The sequence below is a fragment of the Phocoena sinus genome, chromosome 20 (assembly GCF_008692025.1).
Source record: "Phocoena sinus isolate mPhoSin1 chromosome 20, mPhoSin1.pri, whole genome shotgun sequence".
NCBI classification, from domain to species: domain Eukaryota; kingdom Metazoa; phylum Chordata; class Mammalia; order Artiodactyla; family Phocoenidae; genus Phocoena; species Phocoena sinus.
The window spans coordinates 6,761,818-6,775,364 of NC_045782.1; the positions used below are offsets into that span (position 1 = coordinate 6,761,818).

The 13,547-nt window shown below is 49.6% G+C and overlaps 1 protein-coding gene across 1 annotated transcript in view; it reads left to right on the forward strand.

The window, feature by feature from the left end:
* Window positions 1–13,547, forward strand: part of LOC116745481 (myosin-13-like) — a 124,709-nt gene that overhangs the window by 23,744 nt on the left and 87,418 nt on the right. The window contains 13 exon segments of the mRNA XM_032616231.1: window positions 1,635–1,917; window positions 3,739–3,970; window positions 6,057–6,115; window positions 6,117–6,231; window positions 7,138–7,264; window positions 7,354–7,472; window positions 9,159–9,355; window positions 9,704–9,887; window positions 10,503–10,672; window positions 11,769–11,846; window positions 11,848–11,887; window positions 12,775–13,077; window positions 13,158–13,361. Of these exon segments, the coding sequence (XP_032472122.1) occupies window positions 1,635–1,917; window positions 3,739–3,970; window positions 6,057–6,115; window positions 6,117–6,231; window positions 7,138–7,264; window positions 7,354–7,472; window positions 9,159–9,355; window positions 9,704–9,887; window positions 10,503–10,672; window positions 11,769–11,846; window positions 11,848–11,887; window positions 12,775–13,077; window positions 13,158–13,361 (2,111 nt within the window).

Below are 13,547 nucleotides of genomic sequence, written 5' to 3' on the forward strand. Positions count from 1 at the left end.
TTCTGAAGGAGGCTTTGCATGGCCTGAGAAAAGGTGGCCTGGGGGGAAGGAGACCGACAAGCAGGTCACATGCCTGGGGCGAGGCGTGGAGGTCCCCACATGCCACATTAAAGAGCCCAGGTTAAATCTTCTAGTTGATGAGGAGCCATGGAGGAGACGAGTGAGAGGATCAGGTTTATAGCTCAGAGCAGTCACTCTGGGGGACTTCCCTGGTGGTCCAGTGGTTAAGACTCCGCACTTCCACTGCAGGGACCATGGGTTCGATTCCTGGTCGGGGAACTAAGATCCCGTGTGCTGCACGGCACGGCCAAACACACACACACACACACACACACACACACACACACACACACACACACACTGAGAGGTTGCTCTGGCAGCTACAAGAGCAGGCCTGAGAGCACAAGAGGGGCCAAGACCAGGCTGTAACAGAAGTCCAAATAAAAGATGACAAGGACCTGAATTAGGAAACAGATCATGGGGGAGAGGAGGGGAGGCACTGAAGAAAGCTTAAAGGGCCTTAGGCCTTCAGTAATTCAACAGGAGGAACAGCAGCTCTGATGGCTGGTCCTGTGTGGGAATGTCAGGGAGAGGGGAATTTGATGGAAGCACCTTCTCCCGATTCCCCGACATCCCATACAGCTCTACCGTTGTCATTGCCATAACGCGCCACCATTACATATTAGTCAAGAATACCTCCCGGGCATCTGTCCCGGTGAAGGGAAAGGAAGCCAGCATGGAAACGAAAAAAATCTCAGAGAAGGGACCAGTTTAATGGAAAGAAAACCAAGTTTTCAGGTTCACGTGAGTTGGATACAAAGCTGTGGAGGATGAAGATTAAGAAACAGTGTCGGTGTCACTGGGACGTAGGCTACAGTCTAAGTTCGGAGAAAAGATCAGTCCTAGAAAGGCAAGAGTCTGGGAGGTGACCAGTGGGCTGGAGACAGGTCCTGGGTGGACACCAACACTTCAACAGGAAGCAGGAGCCCATATGGCAAAACACACTGAAACAGGAAAACTGTCTTATCAGGGAATCAAGGGCAAAAGGATTGGGATTGACATATACACACTACTATATATTCTAAAATAGATAACTAGTAAGAACCTACTGTATAGCATGGGGAGCTCTACTCGGTGCTCTGTAATGACCTATATGGGAAAAGAATCTAAAAAAGAGTGGATATGTGTATATGCATGACTGATTCACTTTGCTGTACAGCAGAAACTAACACAACATTGTAAAGCAACTATACTCCAATAAAAATTCATACCAAAAAAAGGTGAGAGTTAACAACTCAAATGTGGGAGAAAGACCCAATAAAACGGGAATGAAAGAAGCTCATCACATTGTAATTAGAGGCCACTGACCACCTCAGGCTGAGCAGTTTCAGTAGGGCAGTGGGGGTGGAAGCCAGGTGGATGGGAGACCCTCAGTGGCCCTGGACCCTCGCTCACCTCCCAAATTTGCATGTGTTATTTCCTCTGCTTTTCATTTGCAGAAGGGACTCTGGAGTCCATAGGATCTGCACAGCTTGGCTGTACCTCCTTCCCACCTGGACGGGAAAGGTGAAGGTCATGGGGCCTGGGGGGCAGGTGAGTGGAGACTGGGCCTTGCTATGGCCCATTAACCCCAGTCCTAACGATGCACAGGGACTCCATCTTCTGCATCCAGCACAACATCCGATCTTTTATGAACATCAAGCACTGGCCCTGGATGAACCTGTTCTTCAAGATCAAGCCCCTGCTGAAGAGTGCAGAGGCCTAGAAGGAGATGGCCACCATGAAGGAAGAATTTGAGAGAGCCAACGAAGAACTGGCCACATCTGAGGCTCATCGGAAGGAACTGGAGGAGAAAATGGTGTCCCTGCGGCAGGAAAATAATGACCTCCAGCTGCACGTCCAGTCTGAGACCAGGAGGCCCCACCAGTGTCTATTCAAGGGACAGTAGTGCCACTCAGTGGGCCTACAGAGTATTGCATGACTACCCTGCCAGGGAAGGAGGCCAGCCCTCAGATCACCCTGGAAAACACATCTGCAAAGTGAATTTCTGCTCACTCTGATTTCTCCCTGTCTTCCATAGCGGAGCAAGATGTATTTTGCTGTGGGCGTGAGGGGGATGTGTCTGTCATCAGAATAAAAAGCTGTCAAGAATGCACCAGGTCTTTTTAAAAACTGTAAATAAAAAGACATCCCTGGAAGTTCCCTGGTGGCCTAGTGGTTAGGATTCCGGGCTTTCACTGCCGTGGCCTGGGTTCAATCGCTGGTCGGGGAACTGAGATCCTGCAAGCCGCACAGCGCGGCAATAAATAAATAAATGTTTAAAATTAAATCATTCAATTCAATGTAGAAAGAGTAACTCTCTATATGTGATTTTCAAGAAAATAATTATACTCTAAAAATGCTTCATATATCTGTAATTCATAAATTACTGTTCATTTCCTTTACAACAAATATAAAATAAAATAGAAATGCTTTAAAGATATGCATTTTTTATCAGAGAAATAGGGAAAATGAAACCATACAACCAGTAGGTAACACTCTGGCAGCATAAGGGTCTCTTTTCGTAGAGTTAAGACATTTATCGTTTGCCCTTTTTAATAAATCCCCAACATCTTACTGCTCCCGTTTTCACTTTCCCAGTCAGTACGTGCAGCTGTTAGGAACCCTTTCCGAAGCACAGCGGGCAGAACAAGTTTTGGGATCAGATCTTGGTTTACATCCCAGATCCCCCACTTGGGAGCTGTGTGAACTACGGCAGGTGACATCCTTTTTGTGCCTCAGTTTTCTGTAAAATGGGCACAGCAAGAGTAGCCACCTCGCAGGGTTGTTGGGAAGATCAGGTGAGTTCGTGCTTGTACAATGCCAGCACACAGCACACGTTCAACAAACACAGAGGCTATTCCCGCTAGACTCTTTTCATCCTTTACCTCGAAATGTGTGTCCAGTTCTTACAATACTCTGGTAGGAGAAGACACAGTCCCATTACGTTTAAGAGCATAATTAGCTAATCCTGGCCACTCCAAGAGACTCATTACAGAGTCTTCTGGGACATGTATGTATTAAGTGATGACAAAATCACTTATTTTTGTCTATTTGGAGTTTTCAGTTCCGTGGCTTGAGGAGGCAGGGCTGAGGAGACACAGGGTGCACTTTTCTGTTGAGAGTCTGAAAAGGTAGTCATGGTTGGGAACTATTAGTCAGCTTGTGAAAGCACAGAGGAGATGAGTTGTTTTTCAACTCCTGGTAGAAGGAAGAGTAAAATGGCTGGGGGTCCAAACGTGACAAATTTGCAGAGGCTTTATGAATGCCATGAACACCTTCGCTTGAGATTAGCTTAGGTGATTTTCTATTAAGTAGATGACATCCTTAGTGGTTAATAAAAAAAGGACTTGGATGATACATATGTGCAAGTGTGTGTGTGGCCATGACTCACTCCTCGACTTGGGTCCAGATAATGGCCTTTTGGAGGGCAAAGCCCTTCCCTTCTGGGGTTGGTCAAGAGGCTGATCAAAAAATAACAATCTGTAAACAACAAGACCCTACTGTAGAGCACAGGGAACTATATTCAATATCCAGTAATAAACCATAATGGAAAAGAATATGAAAAAGAATATACATGTGTAACTGAATCACTTTGCCGTAGAGCAGACACTAACGTGACACTGTAAATCACCTACACTTCAATAAATTCAATTTTTTAAAAGACATCACGATCTGGTTCTTTCAGGAGACAGAAAGCCTGATGGATGCCGAGGAACGGTGCGAGGGGCTCATCAAAAGGAAGATTCAGCTGGAGGCCAAAGTGAAGGAGGTAAACGAGAGGCTGGAAGAGGAGTGGGGGATGAATTCTGAACTGGTTGCCAAGAAGAGGAACCTGGAAGATAAATGCTCCTCCCTCAAAACAGACACTGACGACCTGGAGCTGACCCTGACCGAGGTGAAGAAGGAGAAGCACGCCCTGGAGAACAAGGTGAGCACGCCCAGCCCCCGCCAGGAGGAGACAGGCGGGGAAGGAGCCCGTTCACCCTACATTGTCCAGAAGTGAGAGGGGAGCCAGTGGACGGGCAGTTACATCCCAGCGAGTCCGCCTCTGCCCTGTTCTAGACTCCATGGGCTCTTCCCCCCGTCCGGCTGCCTGCCTGGTTGCACCACAGACTTCTAGCCCTAACCCTTCCTCCACAAGCCAAGAGATGCTTCAGGAGAAGCATGTAGCACAGGGGGAGCCGACAAATGTGCCTACAGGGCCAGGCAGATGATGAGGGAAGCAGGTGGTGAAGAAGGCAGAAAGCTGGACCACACCAGGGACTGGTAGGGAGGTCAGAGGCCCAGGGACCCTCGTGCATGCACGAGGTCAGAGGCACAGGGACCCTCGTGCGTTACTGGTAGAGTGTAGACTGATGCAGCCTTCAGGAACGCCATCTGGAAATTCTTAGTCGAATGAAGAATCCACACATCCGGACTTCCCTGGTGGCGCAGTGGTTACGAATCCACCTGCCGATGAAGGGGACACGGGTTCGAGCCCTGGTCTGGGAAGATCCCACAGGCCGCACAGCAACTAAGCCCGTGCACCACAACTACTGAGCCTGCGCTCTACAGCCCGCGAGCCACAACTACTGAAGCCCGCGTGTCACAAGTATTGTGCCCCTGCGCCTAGAGTCCGTGCTCTGCAACAACGAGAAGCCACCGCAATGAGAAGCCCGCGCACCACGACAAAGAGTAGCCCCTGCTCGCCGCAACTAGAGAAAGCCCGTGCACAGCAACGAAGAGCCAACGCAGCCATAAATAAATAAATAAATAAATTTAATAATAATAATAATGAAAAGAATCCTTCAACCCAGTGATTCTGCTCCTGGGTATACAGACCACGGAATTCTTCTGCCAGGTCCATGAGGGGATATGTATGAGGATGTTCATGGCAGTGTGGCTTGTGGTGGGGGGTGCTGGAGGCAAGATCGGGGTCCACCTTGGAGGGATGGAGAGGTACAGGGCAGAAGATGCACAGCCGGGTATACTACACAGCCATCAGGGCAACAAGATGGATGTAAAAGAGGACAAAGGAAGAAAGAGAAATATACAGCATGGTACCATTTATGTAGACTAAAATCACACGCACACAAAATCACATACACTTTACAAAAATAAATGAAAAACACAATCCATGATTCACGTCATAATGGTTGCCAGTGAGACGGAGGCAAGGATGAGGTTGGCCAGGTGTGAGATGACCCGCGTCAGTGTGGGACAGACAACCGGGCGTTGATAGGGAGGTGATAGGGAGGGGTGGGGACTGTGGCGAACTGGAGAGCACTTGCCCCGCCCCCAGGTGGCAGTCAGGGCCCCGCACCAGCCAGCTGGTGCCCGGTGGCCTTGTGAGTCCAGCACTGCCAGAGCTTCCAATTTTCCTTGAGAAACCAGACATCCCAGATTTTATGTGAAATCTCATGTTTTTTCAACTTTTATTCAAAAGTTGTAAACGATTATGTGGCCAGATTCGGCCCATAGGTCAGGAATTACCAACCTCTGATCTGGCAGAGCATCATACATGGAAAAAAGTTCAATTTAACGCCTTAAAATCTCTGCGGTTGGTTCCGTTGTCCTGCTTCCTGACACACAGGACTCCTGTTCTAGATTTTCCTGCATAGCACCTCATGCCTGTCCTTCTTCCCCTTCCTGCCTCATTTTAAACCCTGGATCAGCTGATAAACAAATCCCCATGGATGTATTGCGATGAATATAGACTGTTGTGTTCCTTCCAGAGGCGGCATATTTGCATTTATCAGTGTCCTTCCTTGTACCATATAACACCCTCTTTAAAGGAATCAGCTTTAAGGGGAGGGTTTGAGGCTCTGTGATAGGCCAGTGAGGACTGAAAAAACCCAGAGGCTGCCAATTTCAGGATGATGCAGCCAACACTGTGAGCACCTGCTGCGGAGGCAAAGAAGCAGTAGCCAAAAACCAAAAAAGTCAAAGAAAAGGAAAGAAAAGAATCAACAGCCTTTGCCAGAAGCTTCTGGTTTAATTGTATGAACTTTCAATTGGTGTTGATACTCTCTTATGTAAAGAATCTTTCAGAAGAAATGACAGCACTTGAAGAAAACATTTCCAAACTGACCAAAGAAGAAATCTCTGCAGGAAGCCCATCAGCAGACATTGGAAGATCTTCAGGTTGAAGATGACAAAGCCAGTGGTCTCACCAAAATAAAAGTCAGGCTGGAGCAGCAAGCAGACGACGTGAGGATATTTTATTACTACGCGCTAACATTGATTACTTGTGGAAGCGCAGGCAGGATGGGGTCTACACAGGACGCAGGGGTTGAGGGTTCCGACTCTAGGGCCAGAATCCCTGAGTTCAGATCTCAGCCCATTCCAAATGAGTCTGGAATGCTGAGTGAGCCACGTAACTCATGAAGCCTCAGTCCCCACCTTGTGAAATGGAGATACAATTAGCTCTACCTCGGAGGGTTTGCATGGAAAGCTCTACCTCGGAGGGTATGCGTGGAAAGCTCAGCACGTAGAGGGTGTTCAGTAAAATGTTAGCTGCTAGTGTGATTATCATCACTAGCATCCACTTGCATGTAGGTCTTTGGGTCCCGAAAGCTCCAATCCTGTTCTAACTTTGTGAAAAGTGAGTTCCAGGGCTTCCCTGGTGGCGCAGTGGTTGAGGGTCCGCCTGCCGATGCAGGGGACGCGGGTTCGTGCCCCGGTCTGGGAAGATCCCACATGCCGCGGAGCGGCTGGGCCCATGAGCCATGGCCCGCTGAGCCTGCGCGTCCGGAGCCTGTGCTCCGCAACGGGAGAGGCCACAGCAGTGAGAGGCCCACGTACCGCAAAAAAAAAAAAAAAAAAAAAAAAAAATTACTATACTGTAAGAAGATCCCATGGTTCCTTTGAGCGTCATCTTCTCAAAGGTTTGTTTACAAACCAGTAAATACTTATCTATTAAAAGCTGATGGTCTAAGATATTGGTGATTAAGAAAACCTGAAATGACCAATTTTTTAAACTGACCTTTATGTGTTCTGTATTTTTATTCTTATTTTACCTAATGAGAAGCTAAACTGTCAAACGGTTCAATACTGGGCACCAGGGACCCATGTTTCCCATTCATGTTGGCTTTTTCTTTTCTTTTCATTTTAAAGAGTAACGTGGAAAGAATGCGCCGGACTGTGGAAGACCAATTTCATGACGTCAAAGCCAAGGATGACCAACAGACACAGTTAATCCATGATCTGAACATGCAGAAGGCGAGGCTGCAGACCCAAAATGGTGAGGATGGGCAGGGCTCGGTGGTGGGACCACTGGGCCGTGGGAGAGGGTGGTCCAAACTCTGACGTGGGGCCACATCTGTTTGCCAGGGGAGCTGAGCCACCAAGTGGAAGAGAAGAAGGCTCTGATTTCACAGCTAACCGAAAGCAAGCAGGCCCTCACCCAGCAGCTGGAGGAGCTTAAGAGGCAGCTAGAAGAAGAAACCAAGGTAAGGATGGTTGCCTCTGTTTAGGAAGGCAGAGTCAGGTGGAACCTGAGAAGCCACCAGGCCGGTTGGGGGCACTGCTGTATCATGAAGTGTGATGCCCCTCTTCCTTGCAGTAGAAGGAACCTGTTCTCGGAGGTTACAGGACCTTGGCAGGACCTTCTTCTTCAGAGATAGAAAACTCTACCAGGGTGCTCCATCCTCAGAGCTCCTCTGTGCCCCACTGGAGGGGCTGATAAATGCCCCTCCCCATCCAGGGGTATCCCCTCCCCGTCACTCTACTAGCCTGGGCAACTCTGCCTCTGTGCATTCTTTCACTCTGCCCTGCAATTCATCCCAGCCCCTTGAAAGGCCCTCCTCTTTCTCCTTCATCACTCTTTGTGTATCACCAGCTACAACACCCACATTTAAGCCCCCCTCCTCCAAGAGACCACATTTGGAGCACCCTTGGGACACCTGCATAAACATGAACACCATTATCACCTTCTTGACGTCAATATCAAGCTATTTATGTTTATAATTCATGTCTCCCCACTAATCTGTAAACTCCTAAAGGGCAAGAATTATTTTTCCCCGCCGTAACGGTAAACAGTAAGTACAGCACACAGAACAGTGCACACAGTAGGTGCTTAGTAAATGCTGTCGATGGGTGTTCGAGCACTAGAATAGGAACCCAGAAGTCCGCAAACCTGCATGAGTGTAATTCTGAGGTTACCACGTGCCAGCTAAAACTTACAGGGCAGTCTCTTGGAATTCCACCGAGTTCCATCTGCCCCTTCCAAAAAAGAAGTGCTATATTTGTCTCCCATCTTCCTGTTATAGGGTAGGGGTATTTGGTGGACTGGGTGGAGGCAGGGGGAGTGGAGGGAACCAGAACCTGAGAAGGTCCATTACAGGAGCAAGGCTGTCCTCTGGCCAGGATACAGCTAAGCTTTCCTTCCTGGTCTAAGTTTTGTTGTTTGTGTCTTTAAAAGGATAAAAATGTATGAGATATTGCACTGGGTTGACCAGAAAGTATTTTGTGACCATTATAATGAGAGCTACATTGTCTTCCCGACCAGGTAGGAGTGAGTGATGGAGGCCTCTGGGCATGTCCCCCTCCTGCTTGGGAAGAGGTGGCAGAGCTGTGGAAACGGCATAGCTCATGTCAGAGTTCCCGGGTGGGGACACAGCCCACTGGTGACACCAAAAGATGCTTTTGGGGTTTTCATGGGCACAGTACTCCATAACACTGCATTAAGTAGTGAGAAAACGTATTCCCTTTCCAACTCTACTTCAATTCTTCTGATTAAAGAAGGAAAAGGTCTCACTTTGGATACCATCTCTCTAACACTGGTGTATCTTCCTCACTAAGACGCAGAGAGTAGGCCTCAGACACAGAGGCACAGCAGCGAAGTACTTCACTAGAAGGTGGTAACACCGCCTGACCTCCACTGCATTTATTATAGTTATCTTCTGCTTATGGCAAGAGTTAATGGTTTTCCATTTAAATAAATATATTTAAATATAATAAAGGAGTCAACTTTTTAAAAAATGAAGTAAATAAAACAGGAGATATACTGCTACAGCAAAGTTTGTGAAGGCAGCAAGGGAGTGATTCAAGTTGGGAAACACTGGCTGAAACAAAAATACCTTAACTTGGAAAATGGCCACACGTTTTTGCAATTTGTCACCACTGTGATTCCGCAGGCCAAGAGCGCCCTGGCCCACGCCCTGCAGTCCTCCCGCCACGACTGTGACCTGCTGTGGGAACAGTATGAGGAGGAGCAGGAAGCCAAGGCCGAGATGCAGAGGGCGCTGTCCAAGGCCAACAGCGAGGTGGCCCAGTGGAGGACCAAATACGAGACGGACGCCATCCAGCGCACGGAGGAGCTGGAGGAGGCCAAGTAGGGGCTCCCAGGTTACGGTAGGAGAGTCGACCCTAAGACACAAGGGAAGGGACAGAGGACAGACCTTCTCTTCCTCCCCAGGCCTTTGAGTTTTCTTAAACACGCAGACCTGGTCTCCCTGCCCCTCTCCCAGGGTACTGTCCATTCCGCCTGGTCCCCTCGGTGCCTCCTAGGTGACTGCTTTGCCCATTTGGGGACTCTTCAGGTGATACGTACTGTCCAATCATCAAACTCTAGGTCTTCTCAAATTCCAGTCCTTTATAGATGGCTCAATTCCCTTCCGATCTGATAATTACTTCTGAAATGGTCCACCTTTGTCAACAACAACAAACCTGGTTCTCTTAGGAAAAAACTGGCCCAGAGGCTCCAGGAAGCAGAGGAAAACACAGAGGCTGTGAGCTCCAAGTGTGCTTCCTTGGAGAAAACCAAGCAGAGGCTCCAGGGAGACGTGGACGACCTGATGCTGGATTTGGAGCAGGCCAACACCGCCTGCGCCTGCCTGGACAAGAAGCGGAGGAACTTCGATGAGGTCCTTCCTCACCGCTTGACGGCAGCCACAATGCAAGAGATGTGTGAGATGCACACCTTTGGGGAGGCCCTCGAGCATCAACTCCCAGTGTGGAGGGTTTGGGGCTTTGCGCTGTCTCTTTACTTTTGTGACAGTCCCTCCAAAATGAATTTTATTTTTCGTTAAAGTTAATTCAGGGCTTCCCTGGTGGCGCAGTGGTTGGGAGTCCGCCTGCTGATGCAGGGGACACGGGTTCGTATCCCGGTCCGGGAAGATCCCACATGCCGCGGAGCGGCTGGGCCCGTGAGCCATGGCCGCTGAGCCTGCGCGTCCGGAGCCTGTGCTCCGCAACGGGAGAGGCCACAACAGTGAGAGGCCCATATACCGCAAAAAAAAAAAAAAAAAAAAGTTAATTCAACTTACTTTGAGATCAACATATCTTTCAAGAATACAGCAGATCTTTGTAGTGGTATCAGAGTTTGGAACCCCTGAGTTTGGGGCTCACCCTGTTTCTTTGGTCCCTAAGGATAGAAGGGTCCACCTTGTCATTGCTGATGGCCCTTGTTGACAGTAGACATGACTCATCCAAGTCCCTGGCCCTTTCGGCTTCTCACGTGTCCCTCTGTCACCTCCTAGGTCCTCGCAGAGTGGAAACAAAAATTGGATGAGAGTCAAGCTGAGTTGGAAGCTGCTCAGAAAGAGTCCAGGTCACTTAGTACTGAAATCTTCAAGATGCGCAATGCCTACAAGCAGGTGGTGGGTCAGTTAGAGACACTGAGACCGGAGAACAAAATTCTGCAAGGTGAGCTCTCCCCATCACAGGGGTGTGACAGTCCCCAGCTCTCTCCCCATCACAGGTGACAGCCCCCAGCTCTCTCCCCCCAACAGGTGTGTGACAGTCCCCAGCTCTCTCCCCACCACAGGTGTGTGAGTCCCCAGCTCTCTCCCCATCACAGGTGTGTGACAGTCCCCAGCTCTCTCCCCATCACAGGTATGTGACAGTCCCCAGCTCTCTCCCCATCACAGGGGTGTGACAGCCCCCAGCTCTCTCCCCCCAACAGGTGTGTGACAGCCCCCAGCTCTCTCCCCATCACAAGTGTGTGAGTCCCCAGCTCTCTCCCCATCACAGGTGTGTGACAGTCCCCAGCTCTCTCCCCATGACAGGGGTGTGACAGTCCCCAGCTCTCTCCCCCCAACAGGTGTGTGACAGCCCCCAGCTCTCTCCCCCCAACAGGTGACAGCCCCCAGCTCTCTCCCCCCAACAGGTGTGTGAGAGTCCCCCTTCTCTTCTGGCCACCCCTCCCCCATTTGGCCACAGCATCCTCCTTCCTGCTGCCCCACAAAATCCTCACATCTACTCAGTTTACCCTGAGACCCAAACTCCCCCAATGTAAGGCATCGTCACAGCCAAGCCTTGTTCTTGAGAACAGAGGGCTCACTGGGCTGCTAAGCTCCCTGCTCTTCTACAGAACATATCTCCCATGGATTCTGTCTCTACATGGCTTTGTGTCCTTGATCCTGTCACTAGATCCCTTAGGATCTCAGACTGCTGACCTATAAAACCAGACCAGATCCAGTGCCCCCTAAAGCCCCTTCTACTTCCGAGACCATGATTCTATGTGTTTTCTCCACAGTTTTCTCCCCCGGTCCTCTCTGTGCCCATTCTGTGTACTGTGTGAAGGTTCAGGGTCATACAGGTGTTCTGTTGCTTCTCCCCATGCATCTTCAGGTGAGGCCACACACCTGTGTCTTGTCCACACCTTCCCCGAAAGGTTTCACTGTACTTGTTCTCTCCTATATGAATGTCATGAATGAATCACCAATCCCCAAATTCCCTGGCAAATGCCTGTGCTATCAGACAGAGCCTGTGAAAACAACCTAAATCAAGCCTGTCCTTTGCAGAAGAGATGACTTAACCATGCAGATTGCGGAAATGAGCACGAATCATCAGGAAGTGGAGAAGACCAAGAAGCAAGTGGAAAGAAAAGTCAGACCTCCAGGCTGCCCTAGAAGAGGTGGAGGCAAGTGTCTGGGATGTGAAGGAGGACGGGGCACTGAGGAAGGGGACTAGACCACCCCCAGGGGCCCTTCCTGTGGGAGGCACTGGGGCTCCAATGGGAAGAATCCAGCCCCACCCCTGCCCTGGGGTGGGGGGACCAGCTGCTCTCTGCTGCTTTGTCTCCTGGGTGTCCTCTAGTCCATCGTATTTCTCCTACTGAATAAATAAACTTGTTCATTATGTCCTCAACGTCTTCCTCTCAGAAAGCAAGAACTCAATCACCAAACATCCTGAGAGCCAGCTCAGAATGCCTTAGTTTAAACAGAGAGTTATACACAGTCATCTTTGGCTGTTGGGAATTCTATGTGGTCCAAAGAGTGCAGTATCCTGATGCAATCATCAGTTGTGGCCAGTGAGGGGTTTGGGGCTTTGCGCTGTCTCTTTACTTTTGTGACAGTCCCTCCAAAATGAATTTTATTTTTCGTTAAAGTTAATTCAACTTACTTTGAGATCAAAGTACTTACTTTGAGATCTTAAGACGTTCTAGGGAAATCTGCACTATGCAGGATAACAGGAGAGCAATTCCTCTGCCTTTCTCTGTCTTTTTTGAGAAGAGGTTGGCTCCTGACTTATGGTCACTATTTAAAAAGACACAGTAATCAAAATGTTTACTAACTGAAAACGATGCTCTGTCCTCCTCAAGACATAAGATTGTTAACAACAAAGCTTCAGTTCTAGTTTCATTACTAGTAACAGCTTGGGAGCAAACTGTTTGACCTTTTTGAGTACTGTTCTATTTATTTGTAACATGGGTCTAATAATACCCATTTTATCATAATGGGGATGCAAAACCTCATTCAAGAAGGTGGCTGCCCCCTGCAATCCCAAGCACTCCTTGACTTTTATCAGGGTTCCTTGGAGCATGAAGAGAGCAAGATTTTGCGTGTCCAGCTAGAGTTGAACCAGGTGAAAGCCGAGCTTGAGATCACTGAGAAGGACGGAGAAATCGAGCAGCTGAAAAGAAACAGCCAGCAGGCAGCAGAGGCCATGCAGAGCGCGCTGGATGCTGAGATCCGGAGCCGGAATGATGCTCTGAGGCTGAAGAAGAAGATGGAGGGGGACCTCAGTGAGATGGAGATTCAGCTGCGCCACTCCAACCGCCAGGTGGCAGAGACCCAGAAACACCTGTGCTCAGTCCGGAGCCAGCTCAAGGTGAGTGCACGGCCCCCGGAGGACCTGGCGGGACCTCAGCCTGCCCTGGGCTCCAGTCTCACCCCTGGTTTCTCATGAAGGACACCCAACTGCATCTGGATGATGCCCTGAGGGGCAATGAGGACCTCAAGGGGCAGCCGGCCATCGTGGAGCGCAGGAATGGCCTCTTGCTGGAGGAGCCGGAGGAGAGCAAGGTGGCCCTGGAGCAGACGGAGCGGACCCGTAAGCTGTCGGAGCAGGGGCTGCTGGATGCCAGCGACCGCGTGCAGCTCCTTCACTCCCAGGTGTGTCCATCCTTGCTCCACCCAGGGTCCACCCTGGAGGCAGGCAGGACCCAGGCTTGATGGAAAGGAGTTCCCACCACTCCTTCCAGGCTAGTGGTCAAGACAAACTTTCATTAGGCCTAGTTCTTGGAATAACTTTGTCTCTAGATGGACAGATTGCTAAGCTTTCTTTTATCTGAAGAAAAA